Consider the following 19,849-nt stretch of genomic DNA (forward strand, 5'->3'; position numbering starts at 1 on the left):
CTGAAGTCACTCAAATGTTATATCAGGTGTAACTTTTAAACCTTCTACCGATCAGCTTCAAAAGTTTATCACCTAAGAAATATTCTACCCAAATTTAGTAAAAATAACTGAACTTTAATAATTGTCCACAAGTGCACACACACACTCAAACACAGTCACACACATAGGCAGGGCTGAAAACAAAAACACTCCTCCTGAAAACACCTATTGAAAACAAAAGTAAGTGATGAAAAACTTTGTTGTCAATTTGTTTTCTTTTGCACAAGCTGTGAACTACATTGTAGCAGATTCCATGTCACTGGTTATTTCTTCAATGATTTGCTTAGATGTTTCAAAGGTCAGTTTGTGGGATGAGCCTAAAGTCAGATTCTGTCTGTGTAACCTTAGACAGAATAATAAATGTGATTGTAATGGTGTATGTCAATAGGTTCCCTGGGCTCCACAGAGATGACTTACTCCACTATGGCCCAGGCAGACAATTCGTCCCAGCAGGACACTCCCAACTCCTTATCAAAGAGAATGCCAGGTGAGTTTGTCCATGTTTGTCGCTGAAGATTTTCTCAAATAGCCAAATATCAAATAAATAGGGAAATTCAGCATACTGCCCATTTCTATATCACAAATTCTGTAAATAGAGCAACAGTCATGTAATGCTGACTCTTAATGCTCTCTCTTTCTTTCTCTAATTCCCTGTTGTTCTATTTTTACCATTGTTGGCGTACACACTAGGGCTGAACGATTAATTGCATTTGCGATAAAATCGCGACGTGATAAAATGCGATTTTCTAATCGCAGCGTGCGCGATTAAAAGGTGCAAAAGAGAGTAGGGCACTGGGCTGCTGTCCTCACCCGCAGCCAGAATGCCGCTGGACCACAAAACTCCTCTGATCCAGAAGATAGCGAAGCAAGCCTGCATCACCTACAGGGTCCTAGAGTCTTCGGCCGACGTGGCGGACACACAGAGCGAGCTCATCTTGCCGGTGACCGCAAGTATTCAGAATACGTTACTCAGATTAGTTAATCAATCAATCAATCAATACAATTTTATTTGTATAGCCCATATTCACAAATTACAATTCGTCTCATAGGGCTTTAACAGGGTGGGACATCCTCTGTCCTTAACCCTCAGCAAGAGTAAGGAAAAACTACTAAAATCCCTTTTTAACAGGGTAAAAATATGTAGAAACCTCAGAGAGAGCCACATGTGAGGGATCCCTCTCCCAGGACGGACAGAAGTGATGACAGATGCCACGTGCAGGAAAACATCATCAAGATTAAAGTCTTCAAGATTAAAGATTAAAGTCTCTAGCAGCATTTGATGAGGGTAAACATCCCGAAGGACAACCCCAACATGACATGCCAAGCAGTTCCGCTGCAATCACAGTCCATGGTCAGCAACCAGCAGGACCACGATCCACCATCCAGACCAGCAATACGTTACAGATTACATTTTTGGGCATGTATTCTGTATTCTTTAATGGAATACGTTTTGAAAGTATCCTTCCCAACACTGGAAATGTTACTGACTTGGGAGCAGTAAGACACCGATAATTAAAAAAAAAAAAATCTCAAGATGCTTAATTTTGCACACAGGTTTTAAAAAGTGCATGGCTTCTGTTTATACTTACAATGACTTTGATTAAATTACTTAAATGCACACAGATTTGTTGTTCTTGTTTCTGTAATGAGCAGTTAAATAAAAATGTGGGAAAGAATATTGAACAGTAAATGTATCTAATATTGTGTTGGTCATATTTAAATCATTCATTACGTTTTTTTGGGGGGGGGAAAAGAGGATTAAAATTTAAAAAATCGCATATTAAATCGCAATCGCAATTTTTGGGGGGAAATCGCAATTAGATTATTTTCCCAAATCGTTCAGCCCTAGTCCACACTACTTTGGAGTTCTTTAGCCCCTAAAATGGTTATTTATTTTTTTAGCAGCACTGGTGACCCTGAACTGTTTGAATACTCCAGAGTTTCTTTATATTTTTTTACAAGCAAATGCAGACACCTAGCTTTGCTACCTGGTTCCTACGTGTATGCAAAATACTGGTGACACTTACTGTAACATTTACACCTTAATTACTATCCAATGCTAAACACTGACTTGTAGGTGGCCTTGTTCATTTCAGTCTTCTTCCTCTTAGTCTTTGTTCTAAACATGTCTAGCTGAATTACTAATTTCTGATTCAATGAGTAACACACAGTAGTTTGATGAGCAGAGTTGGAGCTGCAAGTTGCGGCTGACACACATGAAAGTGAAGGTGAATATGGGGAAGCAACATCACACTCGGCTCATTCTCTTCCTGACTCTTAAATCTCCTCACAGGTCAGAGGTTATTCCAGCGCTCAGGGGCGAGCTCCGACTCCTTAAGTGAGACCAGCTCCATTGGACCATCTGATGAAAAGGCCCAGGAGGAGAGTACCACTGCGAGCAGTAGCATCCACCCTACCCTCTCCGCACATGAACCAGAGGAGGACTCACTGCACACTGCAAGTGATGCATCACCAGAGAAAGTCCAGGAGTCATGTGAGCACATGCACAACACACATGTGGAGCCTGGGGAGGCCTCAGAGGAGAGGCATCCCGACGGCCAAGAGGATGAGCAGAGCAGGAGATAGGACGACCCTCAATGCAGGTGTTTTCCAGTCTTCCTCTAAATGGTACCAGCCTAGGAGATGTTTAATAAAAAAAGCTTTATTACTTTGTGAATCTAACTCTTCCTGTTTCCAAGTAACAACACTAGATTGAGATGAACTAGACTGGGCCGCTTGTCTCAGTTGTATGTTTCAGGTCCTAGAGGATGTCAGAGTTAATTGATAAATCTCCCCTGGATATACTGACAATATATCCAGTGCATTCTATTTATGTAGGGATAGTGTTTTAATATGATATTCTTCTTCTGCCGGTGGCTTAATGTGTTCTCCCAAATTTGATTGAATCCTTTTAATCACTCCTATAAAGGGACTTGGCCGTGTGGTTTTGCTGTTTGCAGTTATGGTTCCATGGTGTAGTCTGTTGAGATTTACTGCACCTGCCTCCTGGGTGGTCACTTTTCCCCATGTGTGATAGTTGCCTCTATATCCATGTTTCAGGTTGATGGAAAATGTTCTGTTGTCCTTTGTAGTTGCACTAAAAATATTTTCGATGTGTCAAGACACGACTCGTGTTTTCTCTGATTCCCTTTTTATTCAGGAATCCATATAAACACAGGGAAGTGTACATGTTTCAGGGTGGATTTTTACTTTAAACTTTGGATGGAGTAGAGTTCAGAGGGACTTGGTGTTGTGTTGCTCTTTGCACTGATCACTCGGTTACTTGATGACTTTGGGTCCCGTTGGATTGTCGAGCAGAGTAATAAGTCATAGTTTCAGTCTTACGAGAAATATGAAAACTTAATATTCAATTCACTTGAGCACTCATCTGGAATTAAAGCAGCTCAAAAGAAATGAGTGCCACTGCAATTACAGTGTTTAGAGTCCTCACTGTAAATAATATACCCTATATATGTATATACCTAACATACCTAATTATTCATCTACAATCAAATAAGTTATGATCAAATCAATCTGTATATGAGGAAGAAAACATCATCTATTTAATCTAAATGATGGCTTACAGCCGTCAGCTACTTCCAAACTCTCCCCTCATGTGTGCACTGCCCCACAACACGACAATGGACTATCAGAGGCAATACTGGAGAGAGAAGAAATGTCCAAATTCAGTCCAAATTCTGTGAGAAGTCAGAACATCTTTGTAAATCAGAATCAGATTACACATCCAGATTTTCATTTGGATATGGATGTTGTGTTGTTTTTGCCAGTAATGCTACCTGAGTAAAATGTGGCTTTGTGCCACAGAGGAGCATTACTTGGCATGTATTTATTGTATGTGGAAGTTTTCTTTTTTGCCCAAAACATCCTGACAGACAGGGGTCAAACCACTTCCTGTTGAGATGTTTTTAAGTGCCACATTAGAGGGCCAAACCAGTTTTCTCTTTTTCTCACATTTTTGGAACAACTCCATTGATTATGTTTGTCTTTGAATTTCTCCCATCCGACACTGATTGCCCTTCTTTAGCTCTTGTTTGTATAATATAAAAAATCATGGGCAGCACAGGCCGATTGTGAGCATGCTATGTGCACTTTATTAATGTTTTTTTATAACAGATTCTGTTCAAAATGACTGTTGATAACCTTTTCATGTGTCTATCACACCAGGATAAGTTCACAGACATTTTTCAGGTGAGATCCTGAAGCCTGTTGTACACTGTGTGGTTTTGGCCAGTCCCAAATGAAAGTCAGTCAGTCATAAGTGAACATGGTGGTTGGGAATTAAAATGGTCGTCCACTTAACCTGATTTGAGTTGCGAAAACAAAGACCGTGTAATAAGCACCTCTACAAAGCAGCCATTCAGAATATAGTATGAAGTCACACAAAACTATAATAATTTAAACTTCCTGTAGACATGCTCTCAAGGCTGATATCATACTGCACAGTCGGACGTGTCGAAGATTGTAGTCGACGACCTCACACAGTGTAACAGAGTGGTAAGATCACTCTTTTTGCTGATTTTGTAGGAGCCTTAAAGTTTCACTGACGGTGCTGGGAATTCATTTTGGCAAAGGAAACCCATGAAGAAGTGTCAAAAATACACACAGAGACATATGTGATAACAAATAGAGCCCAAATTATGTGCATTTTTGGCTGATGCAATACCCATATTATGGAGTAAAAATGTCCTATACAGACATATTGGAAAATAGTATATATCATTCCTAAGATTAAATGGTCTAGAACTTTTTGAAGAAATATAATTGTTATTTTTACAATTTAACCATAAACCTTATCATAGATAACTATGAATAAAAATAAATCACAAACACAACCAAATAAGGAAAATAGACACATTGTATATGTAAAAAACATTTTCTGCACTGTTTATTGTGTTAAATAAGTTTTCATATTGGCGTGTATCGGCAAACTCTAACGTTGATACTTTTGTGTGTGACGGGCTCCTGTTATTTTTTATTGGGCTATATAATAAGAAACTGCGAACGCCTGTAAACAACAGGATCGAGGGGGATCATTGTTGTTTTATGTACCATTTGTAATTGAATCGGGGTGAATGAGCCTAATTAGTTGATGCCTGAATGTAAAATATGTGATGTTTAAGAATGAAAGCAAAACACTTATCAGCCAGGTCTAAGTGGAACATTTACTGGAAGGAACACAGTGGAGATGAAAATTACAAAATATTTAAGCTTTATTGCACTTGCCCTGTCAACTTTACTACTGTTCTTATTTAATTTCTTATATAGTGTAAATGAAGCAAAGTCTATTCTATGATGATCAATAAGTTCCAAACCTTTGAAGATGTAGATATTGATGAAGAACATTTGATTTGATATGAAATGTCCTGGACCGTCCTGCTTCTGTCTGAATGATTCCATTACATCAATGTAAATTCTGTCTGTCAACAGATTAAATTCTAAATTTTCTAATCTTATTGTTGGGTCTTGGTTTTCTGTACTTGCAGTTGTATGTGTCCAACTTAAAACTTGATGGAAGAGTGATTCATGGACCAAGGAAGAACCCACTAACTTTTTTAATGGATTTGATTAAGAAGTTAGATCCAGGAATAAGTTTTACTGCTTACTTTAACATTGCAATACAATTGTTGAACATTTTAATGACTTTCTAAACAAGTAATACAGAGATCTTTTAGAAATAAATCAGGCCTACTTAGGACTGATATCTGCGAGTCTGCAACATTGATTGAATTTAAGGAGGCTCTTGGGCCTCGACAGAAGTATGTTCTCAGAGTACCATTATAGTTACTAATTGTACTTTTAAAGAGTAAAAAAATAACAATTGCAAGCAAAGGAGATCATTACATCACGGAAAAGTGCTTTGAATCTTGAGAATGAAGCGCCGTGCAGCAGCAGGGCGCCTCGCGCTCTGCACCTATGGTTTCAGCTTCACACCGGGTTCTCACCAGACCCGGAAGTGCCCCCGAAGCCCAGCGCAACCAGCTGTTGTCACTTGGGTTGGAATTACGCACGTCTATTCTGGAGTTTTTACTACTCCAAAAGCGCACAGAGCTGGCTGCACTTTTCAGTGACAATGTCTGGGTCACCAATTATCTTCACTCACCTACCGGAAAAACAAATACCGGTCAAGAGTCCAGCCTGAGGCTGATATGACCATCTGCTTGACAACCTCAATCCGTCCAAGCTTAGATAAGTTCTGTGCTCCTCATCAGGGTCAGAAATCTAACAAATGTGGGAGTATGTGTGCCATCCACAGATGGTTTGAGGATACATTGTCCCTTCTACATGTATGTTTAAAAAAAAAACGCGAATCATGAAAGTGTCATATTGTCGTAGATGCGGGGACCACGCATCTACGACAATATGACACTTTCCCCGGGTGAGGGTTGAACTCACGAACTTCAGATTATGAGACTGACCGACTGCCTACCGCGCCAACGAGGTCCATTTTCTATAAAAATGGACAAAAACTTTCCGTAAAACTAGTAGAAATATGAAAGACGACTTGTACGTCACATAACCATCGTATCAAAAGTCAGAAAATGTTTGTTACATGTTTGTATTCTAGGACATTGATCTCCAGTACTACCAGGTGATGACAAATCCACGCTTGTAAAGTCATTTCTAAGTGGAAGTGGAAGTATGTAGTCTATGTAAAACTCAGAATCCCTTCCTAGTTAACTTTGAGTATTGAGTAGGCCTCTTGATGAACAAACAACTCAACAACTCCAGAAGGAAATGACGACCATTAGTCTCAACCTTCGAGATACAAGTATTTTGGTCAAAGTTAGTCTACTGCTCGGTCCCCGCACATCTACGGCATAAATGTATATATTATATCACCTCCTCAGAAAAAGTATCAAATGTTAGGGTTATAGCAGCTATGGACCTCTCTGTCAGTCTATATTTTCTGCACTTAATAAAAAGGCACTCCCTGGTCTGATATTAGCACAACTTGTAGCTGGCTCTGTGTTTCACCTGAAACGTACAACTACTCTTTGATTCCTTCAGCAGGAGCTACAATTGCACCTTAAAGCACGTGAGTCAATCCACTGAAGAGTCTGCACAGTTTCTGCTCTGTTGAAAGAGGATCCTCTTGTCTTGCTTAAATAATGCTGGAACCTTGCTGTAATAAAAAGATTATATAAGACAATATGACACTTGCCCCGTGTGAGGGTTGAACTCACGACCTTCAGATTATGAGACTGACGCGCTGCCTACTGCGCCAACGAGGCCTATTTTTCTACAAAAATGGACAAAAACCTTGGGTAAAACAAATAGAAATTTGAAAGACTACTTGTCCGTCACATAGCCATCGTACTAAAAGTCAGAAAATGTTGGTGACATGTTTGTAGTCTAGAACATTGATCTCCAGTACTTTGTCCAAATAGTCCACATGTTATTTACAGATCCATTGGGTCAGGACAAGTGTTTCTGTCAAACCTTTCAATAGTCCGGAAAAAAAGTTACCAGGTGATGACATATCCACGCTTGTAAAGTCATTTCTAAAAAATTGTAGCTAGTAGTGGAAGTATGTAGTCTATGTAAAACTCAAAATTCCTTCCTAGTTAACTTTGAGTATTTTACCACAATAACGATAGTCCTCTTGAGGAACAAACAACTCACACCTGGGGCAGGGTGGGGCTTAAAGCCTAGCTGGCCGCCACAAACAACATCCCCAATACGAAAGTGATTTAGACCTGACGGGCCCAGGCTTTTGATCCTATGAGATTCTTAGACATACCTTCATACCCATACCCTGTAAACAGAAAGCAGTGTGGTTACTTTATGTTGCTTATTGATGAACGGTTCTTACTTGCAGTTTGTGATCTCAATTTCAAGTCAAACTCGTTGCCACATAAAAGATTTAGATTTCAAAGGATAGAATGGAATACTTTACTATCTTTTCATTTTCTAGTAGACAAAGACACTAATTCCAGAAGGAAATGACGACCATGAGTCTCAACCTGCGAGATACAAGTATTTTGGCCAAAGTTATTCTACTGCATTAGCCGGGAATCGAACCCGGGCCTCCCGCGTGGCAGGCGAGAATTCTACCACTGAACCACCAATGCATATATTTATGCAAATTTCACCTTCCTTCTTCTTCGACGAGGTCCACTTAAGGTGCCAGTATACTGTGCCTGGAAAGTTTGTCTGCTATTTTTTCGACTGCCGGTAGAAAGAGAGGTACTGACACCTGCCTCATGGCGTGACCAGCCTATTGTTCAATGGTATGAAGGAGCAGGGTTTGTATCTTTCTCTCAAGCCTGACGTAGCTATGTCTGTTACTTTTAATGTGAACAACCAACTGCAAGACACTTAAGAGAAGGTCTGACCCATGCAACTTTATCTATAAACACCGTAAGAGCTGTGATTGGTCCGCTTGATAGCATAGCATATCCGGCGGATTCGCAGCCAGATTTGAATTGAGTTGAAGGAACAAAAACGGACGACATCTTTATTTTCTTCGTTGCCGTTCTTTATGTACAAGTCATTGCTCTTCAGAATCTATCAGTTCCAGCTCCAACACGATCCGCTGACTAACTTTCGTCATTGTTTAGGAAGTAAGCAGAGGCCAGAGAATTTGTAAATAAGCTGACAGGAAACCGGAAGACACTCAACGCTAGCATAGAAGCTCTAACGCCACTAGCGTTTCGGCTGTGTATTTGTAGCACGACTCACGCACAACTATGAATGCTCGGTCCCCGCACATCTACGGCATAAATGTATATATTATATCACCTCCTCAGAAAAAGTATCAAATGTTAGGGTTATAGCAGCTATGGACCTCTCTGTCAGTCTATATTTTCTGCACTTAATAAAAAGGCACTCCCTGGTCTGATATTAGCACAACTTGTAGCTGGCTCTGTGTTTCACCTGAAACGTACAACTACTCTTTGATTCCTTCAGCAGGAGCTACAATTGCACCTTAAAGCATGTGAGTCAATCCACTGAAGAGTCTGCACAGTTTCTGCTCTGTTAAAAGAGGATCCTCTTGTCTTGCTTAAATAATGCTGGAACCTTGCTGTAATAAAAAGATTATATAAGACAATATGACACTTGCCCCGTGTGAGGGTCGAACTCACGACCTTCAGATTATGAGACTGACGCGCTGCCTACTGCGCCAACGAGGCCTATTTTTCTACAAAAATGGACAAAAACCTTGGGTAAAACAAATAGAAATTTGAAAGACTACTTGTCCGTCACATAGCCATCGTACTAAAAGTCAGAAAATGTTGGTGACATGTTTGTAGTCTAGAACATTGATCTCCAGTACTTTGTCCAAATAGTCCACATGTTATTTACAGATCCATTGGGTCAGGACAAGTGTTTCTGTCAAACCTTTCAATAGTCCGGAAAAAAAGTTACCAGGTGATGACATATCCACGCTTGTAAAGTCATTTCTAAAAAATTGTAGCTAGTAGTGGAAGTATGTAGTCTATGTAAAACTCAAAATTCCTTCCTAGTTAACTTTGAGTATTTTACCACAATAACGATAGTCCTCTTGAGGAACAAACAACTCACACCTGGGGCAGGGTGGGGCTTAAAGCCTAGCTGGCCGCCACAAACAACATCCCCAATACGAAAGTGATTTAGACCTGACGGGCCCAGGCTTTTGATCCTATGAGATTCTTAGACATACCTTCATACCCATACCCTGTAAACAGAAAGCAGTGTGGTTACTTTATGTTGCTTATTGATGAACGGTTCTTACTTGCAGTTTGTGATCTCAATTTCAAGTCAAACTCGTTGCCACATAAAAGATTTAGATTTCAAAGGATAGAATGGAATACTTTACTATCTTTTCATTTTCTAGTAGACAAAGACACTAATTCCAGAAGGAAATGACGACCATGAGTCTCAACCTGCGAGATACAAGTATTTTGGCCAAAGTTATTCTACTGCATTAGCCGGGAATCGAACCCGGGCCTCCCGCGTGGCAGGCGAGAATTCTACCACTGAACCACCAATGCATATATTTATGCAAATTTCACCTTCCTTCTTGTTCGACGAGGTCCACTTAAGGTGCCAGTATACTGTGCCTGGAAAGTTTGTCTGCTATTTTTTCGACTGCCGGTAGAAAGAGAGGTACTGACACCTGCCTCATGGCGTGACCAGCCTATTGTTCAATGGTATGAAGGAGCAGGGTTTGTATCTTTCTCTCAAGCCTGACGTAGCTATGTCTGTTACTTTTAATGTGAACAACCAACTTCAAGACACTTAAGAGAAGGTCTGACCCATGCAACTTTATCTATAAACACCGTAAGAGCTGTGATTGGTCCGCTTGATAGCATAGCATATCCGGCGGATTCGCAGCCAGATTTGAATTGAGTTGAAGGAACAAAAACGGACGACATCTTTATTTTCTTCGTTGCCGTTCTTTATGTACAAGTCATTGCTCTTCAGAATCTATCAGTTCCAGCTCCAACACGATCCGCTGACTAACTTTCGTCATTGTTTAGGAAGTAAGCAGAGGCCAGAGAATTTGTAAATAAGCTGACAGGAAACCGGAAGACACTCAACGCTAGCATAGAAGCTCTAACGCCACTAGCGTTTCGGCTGTGTATTTGTAGCACGACTCACGCACAACTATGAATGCTCGGTCCCCGCACATCTACGGCATAAATGTATATATTATATCACCTCCTCAGAAAAAGTATCAAATGTTAGGGTTATAGCAGCTATGGACCTCTCTGTCAGTCTATATTTTCTGCACTTAATAAAAAGGCACTCCCTGGTCTGATATTAACACAACTTGTAGCTGGCTCTGTGTTTCACCTGAAACTTACAACTACTCTTTGATTCCTTCAGCAGGAGCTACAATTGCACCTTAAAGCACGTGAGTCAATCCACTGAAGAGTCTGCACAGTTTCTGCTCTGTTAAAAGAGGATCCTCTTGTCTTGCTTAAATAATGCTGGAACCTTGCTGTAATAAAAAGATTATATAAGACAATATGACACTTGCCCCGTGTGAGGGTCGAACTCACGACCTTCAGATTATGAGACTGACGCGGTGCCTACTGCGCCAACGAGGCCTATTTTTCTACAAAAATGGACAAAAACCTTGGGTAAAACAAATAGAAATTTGAAAGACTACTTGTCCGTCACATAGCCATCGTACTAAAAGTCAGAAAATGTTGGTGACATGTTTGTAGTCTAGAACATTGATCTCCAGTACTTTGTCCAAATAGTCCACATGTTATTTACAGATCCATTGGGTCAGGACAAGTGTTTCTGTCAAACCTTTCAATAGTCCGGAAAAAAAGTTACCAGGTGATGACATATCCACGCTTGTAAAGTCATTTCTAAAAAATTGTAGCTAGTAGTGGAAGTATGTAGTCTATGTAAAACTCAAAATTCCTTCCTAGTTAACTTTGAGTATTTTACCACAATAACGATAGTCCTCTTGATGAACAAACAACTCACACCTGGGGAACGGTGGGGCTTAAAGCCTAGCTGGCCGCCACAAACAACATCCCCAATACGAAAGTGATTTAGACCTGACGGGCCCAGGCTTTTGATCCTATGAGATTCTTAGACATACCTTCATACCCATACCCTGTAAACAGAAAGCAGTGTGGTTACTTTATGTTGCTTATTGATGAACGGTTCTTACTTGCAGTTTGTGATCTCAATTTCAAGTCAAACTCGTTGCCACATAAAAGATTTAGATTTCAAAGGATAGAATGGAATACTTTACTATCTTTTCATTTTCTAGTACACAAAGACACTAATTCCAGAAGGAAATGACGACCATGAGTCTCAACCTAGGAGATACAAGTATTTTGGCCAAAGTTATTCTACTGCATTAGCCGGGAATCGAACCCGGGCCTCCCGCGTGGCAGGCGAGAATTCTACCACTGAACCACCAATGCATATATTTATGCAAATTTCACCTTCTTCGACGAGGTCCACTTAAGATGCCAGTATACTGTGCCTGGAAAGTTTGTCTGCTATTTTTTCGACTGCCGGTAGAAAGAGAGGTACTGACACCTGCCTCATGGCGTGACCAGCCTATTGTTCAATGGTATGAAGGAGCAGGGTTTGTATCTTTCTCTCAAGCCTGACGTAGCTATGTCTGTTACTTTTAATGTGAACAACCAACTGCAAGACACTTAAGAGAAGGTCTGACCCATGCAACTTTATCTATAAACACCGTAAGAGCTGTGATTGGTCCGCTTGATAGCATAGCATATCCGGCAGATTCGCAGCCAGATTTGAATTGAGTTGAAGGAACAAAAACGGACGACATCTTTATTTTCTTCGTTGCCGTTCTTTATGTACAAGTCATTGCTCTTCAGAATCTATCAGTTCCAGCTCCAACACGATCCGCTGACTAACTTTCGTCATTGTTTAGGAAGTAAGCAGAGGCCAGAGAATTTGTAAATAAGCTGACAGGAAACCGGAAGACACTCAACGCTAGCATAGAAGCTCTAACGCCACTAGCGTTTCGGCTGTGTATTTGTAGCACGACTCACGCACAACTATGAATGCTCGGTCCCCGCACATCTACGGCATAAATGTATATATTATATCACCTCCTCAGAAAAAGTATCAAATGTTAGGGTTATAGCAGCTATGGACCTCTCTGTCAGTCTATATTTTCTGCACTTAATAAAAAGGCACTCCCTGGTCTGATATTAGCACAACTTGTAGCTGGCTCTGTGTTTCACCTGAAACTTACAACTACTCTTTGATTCCTTCAGCAGGAGCTACAATTGCACCTTAAAGCACGTGAGTCAATCCACTGAAGAGTCTGCACAGTTTCTGCTCTGTTAAAAGAGGATCCTCTTGTCTTGCTTAAATAATGCTGGAATCTTGCTGTAATAAAAAGATTATATAAGACAATATGACACTTGCCCCGTGTGAGGGTCGAACTCACGACCTTCAGATTATGAGACTGACGCGCTGCCTACTGCGCCAACGAGGCCTATTTTTCTACAAAAATGGACAAAAACCTTGGGTAAAACAAATAGAAATTTGAAAGACTACTTGTCCGTCACATAGCCATCGTACTAAAAGTCAGAAAATGTTGGTGACATGTTTGTAGTCTAGAACATTGATCTCCAGTACTTTGTCCAAATAGTCCACATGTTATTTACAGATCCATTGGGTCAGGACAAGTGTTTCTGTCAAACCTTTCAATAGTCCGGAAAAAAAGTTACCAGGTGATGACATATCCACGCTTGTAAAGTCATTTCTAAAAAATTGTAGCTAGTAGTGGAAGTATGTAGTCTATGTAAAACTCAAAATTCCTTCCTAGTTAACTTTGAGTATTTTACCACAATAACGATAGTCCTCTTGATGAACAAACAACTCACACCTGGGGCAGGGTGGGGCTTAAAGCCTAGCTGGCCGCCACAAACAACATCCCCAATACGAAAGTGATTTAGACCTGACGGGCCCAGGCTTTTGATCCTATGAGATTCTTAGACATACCTTCATACCCATACCCTGTAAACAGAAAGCAGTGTGGTTACTTTATGTTGCTTATTGATGAACGGTTCTTACTTGCAGTTTGTGATCTCAATTTCAAGTCAAACTCGTTGCCACATAAAAGATTTAGATTTCAAAGGATAGAATGGAATACTTTACTATCTTTTCATTTTCTAGTACACAAAGACACTAATTCCAGAAGGAAATGACGACCATGAGTCTCAACCTAGGAGATACAAGTATTTTGGCCAAAGTTATTCTACTGCATTAGCCGGGAATCGAACCCGGGCCTCCCGCGTGGCAGGCGAGAATTCTACCACTGAACCACCAATGCATATATTTATGCAAATTTCACCTTCCTTCTTCTTCGACGAGGTCAACTTAAGGTGCCAGTATACCGTGCCTGGAAAGTTTGTCTGCTATTTTTTCGACTGCCGGTAGAAAGAGAGGTACTGACACCTGCCTCATGGCGTGACCAGCCTATTGTTCAATGGTATGAAGGAGCAGGGTTTGTATCTTTCTCTCAAGCCTGACGTAGCTATGTCTGTTACTTTTAATGTGAACAACCAACTGCAAGACACTTAAGAGAAGGTCTGACCCATGCAACTTTATCTATAAACACCGTAAGAGCTGTGATTGGTCCGCTTGATAGCATAGCATATCCGGCAGATTCGCAGCCAGATTTGAATTGAGTTGAAGGAACAAAAACGGACGACATCTTTATTTTCTTCGTTGCCGTTCTTTATGTACAAGTCATTGCTCTTCAGAATCTATCAGTTCCAGCTCCAACACGATCCGCTGACTAACTTTCGTCATTGTTTAGGAAGTAAGCAGAGGCCAGAGAATTTGTAAATAAGCTGACAGGAAACCGGAAGACACTCAACGCTAGCATAGAAGCTCTAACGCCACTAGCGTTTCGGCTGTGTATTTGTAGCACGACTCACGCACAACTATGAATGCTCGGTCCCCGCACATCTACGGCATAAATGTATATATTATATCACCTCCTCAGAAAAAGTATCAAATGTTAGGGTTATAGCAGCTATGGACCTCTCTGTCAGTCTATATTTTCTGCACTTAATAAAAAGGCACTCCCTGGTCTGATATTAGCACAACTTGTAGCTGGCTCTGTGTTTCACCTGAAACTTACAACTACTCTTTGATTCCTTCAGCAGGAGCTACAATTGCACCTTAAAGCACGTGAGTCAATCCACTGAAGAGTCTGCACAGTTTCTGCTCTGTTAAAAGAGGATCCTCTTGTCTTGCTTAAATAATGCTGGAATCTTGCTGTAATAAAAAGATTATATAAGACAATATGACACTTGCCCCGTGTGAGGGTCGAACTCACGACCTTCAGATTATGAGACTGACGCGCTGCCTACTGCGCCAACGAGGCCTATTTTTCTACAAAAATGGACAAAAACCTTGGGTAAAACAAATAGAAATTTGAAAGACTACTTGTCCGTCACATAGCCATCGTACTAAAAGTCAGAAAATGTTGGTGACATGTTTGTAGTCTAGAACATTGATCTCCAGTACTTTGTCCAAATAGTCCACATGTTATTTACAGATCCATTGGGTCAGGACAAGTGTTTCTGTCAAACCTTTCAATAGTCCGGAAAAAAAGTTACCAGGTGATGACATATCCACGCTTGTAAAGTCATTTCTAAAAAATTGTAGCTAGTAGTGGAAGTATGTAGTCTATGTAAAACTCAAAATTCCTTCCTAGTTAACTTTGAGTATTTTACCACAATAACGATAGTCCTCTTGATGAACAAACAACTCACACCTGGGGCAGGGTGGGGCTTAAAGCCTAGCTGGCCGCCACAAACAACATCCCCAATACGAAAGTGATTTAGACCTGACGGGCCCAGGCTTTTGATCCTATGAGATTCTTAGACATACCTTCATACCCATACCCTGTAAACAGAAAGCAGTGTGGTTACTTTATGTTGCTTATTGATGAACGGTTCTTACTTGCAGTTTGTGATCTCAATTTCAAGTCAAACTCGTTGCCACATAAAAGATTTAGATTTCAAAGGATAGAATGGAATACTTTACTATCTTTTCATTTTCTAGTACACAAAGACACTAATTCCAGAAGGAAATGACGACCATGAGTCTCAACCTAGGAGATACAAGTATTTTGGCCAAAGTTATTCTACTGCATTAGCCGGGAATCGAACCCGGGCCTCCCGCGTGGCAGGCGAGAATTCTACCACTGAACCACCAATGCATATATTTATGCAAATTTCACCTTCTTCGACGAGGTCCACTTAAGATGCCAGTATACTGTGCCTGGAAAGTTTGTCTGCTATTTTTTCGACTGCCGGTAGAAAGAGAGGTACTGACACCTGCCTCATGGCGTGACCAGCCTATTGTTCAATGGTATGAAGGAGCAGGGTTTGTATCTTTCTCTCAAGCCTGACGTAGCTATGTCTGTTACTTTTAATGTGAACAACCAACTGCAAGACACTTAAGAGAAGGTCTGACCCATGCAACTTTATCTATAAACACCGTAAGAGCTGTGATTGGTCCGCTTGATAGCATAGCATATCCGGCAGATTCGCAGCCAGATTTGAATTGAGTTGAAGGAACAAAAACGGACGACATCTTTATTTTCTTCGTTGCCGTTCTTTATGTACAAGTCATTGCTCTTCAGAATCTATCAGTTCCAGCTCCAACACGATCCGCTGACTAACTTTCGTCATTGTTTAGGAAGTAAGCAGAGGCCAGAGAATTTGTAAATAAGCTGACAGGAAACCGGAAGACACTCAACGCTAGCATAGAAGCTCTAACGCCACTAGCGTTTCGGCTGTGTATTTGTAGCACGACTCACGCACAACTATGAATGCTCGGTCCCCGCACATCTACGGCATAAATGTATATATTATATCACCTCCTCAGAAAAAGTATCAAATGTTAGGGTTATAGCAGCTATGGACCTCTCTGTCAGTCTATATTTTCTGCACTTAATAAAAAGGCACTCCCTGGTCTGATATTAGCACAACTTGTAGCTGGCTCTGTGTTTCACCTGAAACTTACAACTACTCTTTGATTCCTTCAGCAGGAGCTACAATTGCACCTTAAAGCACGTGAGTCAATCCACTGAAGAGTCTGCACAGTTTCTGCTCTGTTAAAAGAGGATCCTCTTGTCTTGCTTAAATAATGCTGGAACCTTGCTGTAATAAAAAGATTATATAAGACAATATGACACTTGCCCCGTGTGAGGGTCGAACTCACGACCTTCAGATTATGAGACTGACGCGCTGCCTACTGCGCCAACGAGGCCTATTTTTCTACAAAAATGGACAAAAACCTTGGGTAAAACAAATAGAAATTTGAAAGACTACTTGTCCGTCACATAGCCATCGTACTAAAAGTCAGAAAATGTTGGTGACATGTTTGTAGTCTAGAACATTGATCTCCAGTACTTTGTCCAAATAGTCCACATGTTATTTACAGATCCATTGGGTCAGGACAAGTGTTTCTGTCAAACCTTTCAATAGTCCGGAAAAAAAGTTACCAGGTGATGACATATCCACGCTTGTAAAGTCATTTCTAAAAAATTGTAGCTAGTAGTGGAAGTATGTAGTCTATGTAAAACTCAAAATTCCTTCCTAGTTAACTTTGAGTATTTTACCACAATAACGATAGTCCTCTTGATGAACAAACAACTCACACCTGGGGCAGGGTGGGGCTTAAAGCCTAGCTGGCCGCCACAAACAACATCCCCAATACGAAAGTGATTTAGACCTGACGGGCCCAGGCTTTTGATCCTATGAGATTCTTAGACATACCTTCATACCCATACCCTGTAAACAGAAAGCAGTGTGGTTACTTTATGTTGCTTATTGATGAACGGTTCTTACTTGCAGTTTGTGATCTCAATTTCAAGTCAAACTCGTTGCCACATAAAAGATTTAGATTTCAAAGGATAGAATGGAATACTTTACTATCTTTTCATTTTCTAGTACACAAAGACACTAATTCCAGAAGGAAATGACGACCATGAGTCTCAACCTAGGAGATACAAGTATTTTGGCCAAAGTTATTCTACTGCATTAGCCGGGAATCGAACCCGGGCCTCCCGCGTGGCAGGCGAGAATTCTACCACTGAACCACCAATGCATATATTTATGCAAATTTCACCTTCCTTCTTCTTCGACGAGGTCAACTTAAGGTGCCAGTATACCGTGCCTGGAAAGTTTGTCTGCTATTTTTTCGACTGCCGGTAGAAAGAGAGGTACTGACACCTGCCTCATGGCGTGACCAGCCTATTGTTCAATGGTATGAAGGAGCAGGGTTTGTATCTTTCTCTCAAGCCTGACGTAGCTATGTCTGTTACTTTTAATGTGAACAACCAACTGCAAGACACTTAAGAGAAGGTCTGACCCATGCAACTTTATCTATAAACACCGTAAGAGCTGTGATTGGTCCGCTTGATAGCATAGCATATCCGGCAGATTCGCAGCCAGATTTGAATTGAGTTGAAGGAACAAAAACGGACGACATCTTTATTTTCTTCGTTGCCGTTCTTTATGTACAAGTCATTGCTCTTCAGAATCTATCAGTTCCAGCTCCAACACGATCCGCTGACTAACTTTCGTCATTGTTTAGGAAGTAAGCAGAGGCCAGAGAATTTGTAAATAAGCTGACAGGAAACCGGAAGACACTCAACGCTAGCATAGAAGCTCTAACGCCACTAGCGTTTCGGCTGTGTATTTGTAGCACGACTCACGCACAACTATGAATGCTCGGTCCCCGCACATCTACGGCATAAATGTATATATTATATCACCTCCTCAGAAAAAGTATCAAATGTTAGGGTTATAGCAGCTATGGACCTCTCTGTCAGTCTATATTTTCTGCACTTAATAAAAAGGCACTCCCTGGTCTGATATTAGCACAACTTGTAGCTGGCTCTGTGTTTCACCTGAAACTTACAACTACTCTTTGATTCCTTCAGCAGGAGCTACAATTGCACCTTAAAGCACGTGAGTCAATCCACTGAAGAGTCTGCACAGTTTCTGCTCTGTTAAAAGAGGATCCTCTTGTCTTGCTTAAATAATGCTGGAATCTTGCTGTAATAAAAAGATTATATAAGACAATATGACACTTGCCCCGTGTGAGGGTCGAACTCACGACCTTCAGATTATGAGACTGACGCGCTGCCTACTGCGCCAACGAGGCCTATTTTTCTACAAAAATGGACAAAAACCTTGGGTAAAACAAATAGAAATTTGAAAGACTACTTGTCCGTCACATAGCCATCGTACTAAAAGTCAGAAAATGTTGGTGACATGTTTGTAGTCTAGAACATTGATCTCCAGTACTTTGTCCAAATAGTCCACATGTTATTTACAGATCCATTGGGTCAGGACAAGTGTTTCTGTCAAACCTTTCAATAGTCCGGAAAAAAAGTTACCAGGTGATGACATATCCACGCTTGTAAAGTCATTTCTAAAAAATTGTAGCTAGTAGTGGAAGTATGTAGTCTATGTAAAACTCAAAATTCCTTCCTAGTTAACTTTGAGTATTTTACCACAATAACGATAGTCCTCTTGATGAACAAACAACTCACACCTGGGGCAGGGTGGGGCTTAAAGCCTAGCTGGCCGCCACAAACAACATCCCCAATACGAAAGTGATTTAGACCTGACGGGCCCAGGCTTTTGATCCTATGAGATTCTTAGACATACCTTCATACCCATACCCTGTAAACAGAAAGCAGTGTGGTTACTTTATGTTGCTTATTGATGAACGGTTCTTACTTGCAGTTTGTGATCTCAATTTCAAGTCAAACTCGTTGCCACATAAAAGATTTAGATTTCAAAGGATAGAATGGAATACTTTACTATCTTTTCATTTTCTAGTACACAAAGACACTAATTCCAGAAGGAAATGACGACCATGAGTCTCAACCTAGGAGATACAAGTATTTTGGCCAAAGTTATTCTACTGCATTAGCCGGGAATCGAACCCGGGCCTCCCGCGTGGCAGGCGAGAATTCTACCACTGAACCACCAATGCATATATTTATGCAAATTTCACCTTCCTTCTTCTTCGACGAGGTCAACTTAAGGTGCCAGTATACCGTGCCTGGAAAGTTTGTCTGCTATTTTTTCGACTGCCGGTAGAAAGAGAGGTACTGACACCTGCCTCATGGCGTGACCAGCCTATTGTTCAATGGTATGAAGGAGCAGGGTTTGTATCTTTCTCTCAAGCCTGACGTAGCTATGTCTGTTACTTTTAATGTGAACAACCAACTGCAAGACACTTAAGAGAAGGTCTGACCCATGCAACTTTATCTATAAACACCGTAAGAGCTGTGATTGGTCCGCTTGATAGC

General features: G+C 40.8%; 1 protein-coding gene and 14 non-coding genes across 19 annotated transcripts in view; 1 reads left to right on the forward strand and 14 right to left on the reverse strand.

Moving 5' to 3' along the window:
- The window catches only part of pdxdc1 (pyridoxal-dependent decarboxylase domain containing 1), a 33,167-nt gene extending 27,654 nt beyond the window's left edge, over positions 1-5,513 (forward strand). For all 5 annotated transcript variants that reach the window (XM_053442670.1, XM_053442669.1, XM_053442671.1 and 2 more), the window contains 2 exons: positions 428-526; positions 2,333-5,513. In XM_053442670.1, coding sequence (XP_053298645.1) covers positions 428-526; positions 2,333-2,625 — 392 coding nt within the window. In that variant the 3' untranslated portion in view covers positions 2,626-5,513. The remainder of the gene's footprint in view (positions 1-427; positions 527-2,332) is intronic.
- A 1,706-nt stretch (positions 5,514-7,219) lies between these two features.
- trnam-cau (transfer RNA methionine (anticodon CAU)) lies at positions 7,220-7,292 on the reverse strand. The gene has a single exon. It is a non-coding gene; the product is annotated as a tRNA-Met (tRNA).
- A 769-nt stretch (positions 7,293-8,061) lies between these two features.
- On the reverse strand, positions 8,062-8,132 carry trnag-gcc (transfer RNA glycine (anticodon GCC)). Its single transcript has one exon. It is a non-coding gene; the product is annotated as a tRNA-Gly (tRNA).
- Positions 8,133-9,121: 989 nt separating this feature from the next.
- On the reverse strand, positions 9,122-9,194 carry trnam-cau (transfer RNA methionine (anticodon CAU)). Its single transcript has one exon. It is a non-coding gene; the product is annotated as a tRNA-Met (tRNA).
- Positions 9,195-9,963: 769 nt separating this feature from the next.
- Positions 9,964-10,034, reverse strand: trnag-gcc (transfer RNA glycine (anticodon GCC)). Its single transcript has one exon. It is a non-coding gene; the product is annotated as a tRNA-Gly (tRNA).
- A 989-nt stretch (positions 10,035-11,023) lies between these two features.
- Positions 11,024-11,096, reverse strand: trnam-cau (transfer RNA methionine (anticodon CAU)). The gene has a single exon. It is a non-coding gene; the product is annotated as a tRNA-Met (tRNA).
- A 769-nt stretch (positions 11,097-11,865) lies between these two features.
- Positions 11,866-11,936, reverse strand: trnag-gcc (transfer RNA glycine (anticodon GCC)). The gene has a single exon. It is a non-coding gene; the product is annotated as a tRNA-Gly (tRNA).
- A 982-nt stretch (positions 11,937-12,918) lies between these two features.
- trnam-cau (transfer RNA methionine (anticodon CAU)) lies at positions 12,919-12,991 on the reverse strand. The gene has a single exon. It is a non-coding gene; the product is annotated as a tRNA-Met (tRNA).
- Positions 12,992-13,760: 769 nt separating this feature from the next.
- On the reverse strand, positions 13,761-13,831 carry trnag-gcc (transfer RNA glycine (anticodon GCC)). The gene has a single exon. It is a non-coding gene; the product is annotated as a tRNA-Gly (tRNA).
- A 989-nt stretch (positions 13,832-14,820) lies between these two features.
- On the reverse strand, positions 14,821-14,893 carry trnam-cau (transfer RNA methionine (anticodon CAU)). The gene has a single exon. It is a non-coding gene; the product is annotated as a tRNA-Met (tRNA).
- Positions 14,894-15,662: 769 nt separating this feature from the next.
- Positions 15,663-15,733, reverse strand: trnag-gcc (transfer RNA glycine (anticodon GCC)). The gene has a single exon. It is a non-coding gene; the product is annotated as a tRNA-Gly (tRNA).
- A 982-nt stretch (positions 15,734-16,715) lies between these two features.
- trnam-cau (transfer RNA methionine (anticodon CAU)) lies at positions 16,716-16,788 on the reverse strand. The gene has a single exon. It is a non-coding gene; the product is annotated as a tRNA-Met (tRNA).
- Positions 16,789-17,557: 769 nt separating this feature from the next.
- trnag-gcc (transfer RNA glycine (anticodon GCC)) lies at positions 17,558-17,628 on the reverse strand. The gene has a single exon. It is a non-coding gene; the product is annotated as a tRNA-Gly (tRNA).
- Positions 17,629-18,617: 989 nt separating this feature from the next.
- On the reverse strand, positions 18,618-18,690 carry trnam-cau (transfer RNA methionine (anticodon CAU)). Its single transcript has one exon. It is a non-coding gene; the product is annotated as a tRNA-Met (tRNA).
- A 769-nt stretch (positions 18,691-19,459) lies between these two features.
- Positions 19,460-19,530, reverse strand: trnag-gcc (transfer RNA glycine (anticodon GCC)). The gene has a single exon. It is a non-coding gene; the product is annotated as a tRNA-Gly (tRNA).
- Positions 19,531-19,849: the final 319 nt, after the last annotated feature.

The sequence above is a fragment of the Pleuronectes platessa genome, chromosome 16 (assembly GCF_947347685.1).
Source record: "Pleuronectes platessa chromosome 16, fPlePla1.1, whole genome shotgun sequence".
Taxonomy (NCBI): Eukaryota; Metazoa; Chordata; class Actinopteri; order Pleuronectiformes; family Pleuronectidae; genus Pleuronectes; species Pleuronectes platessa.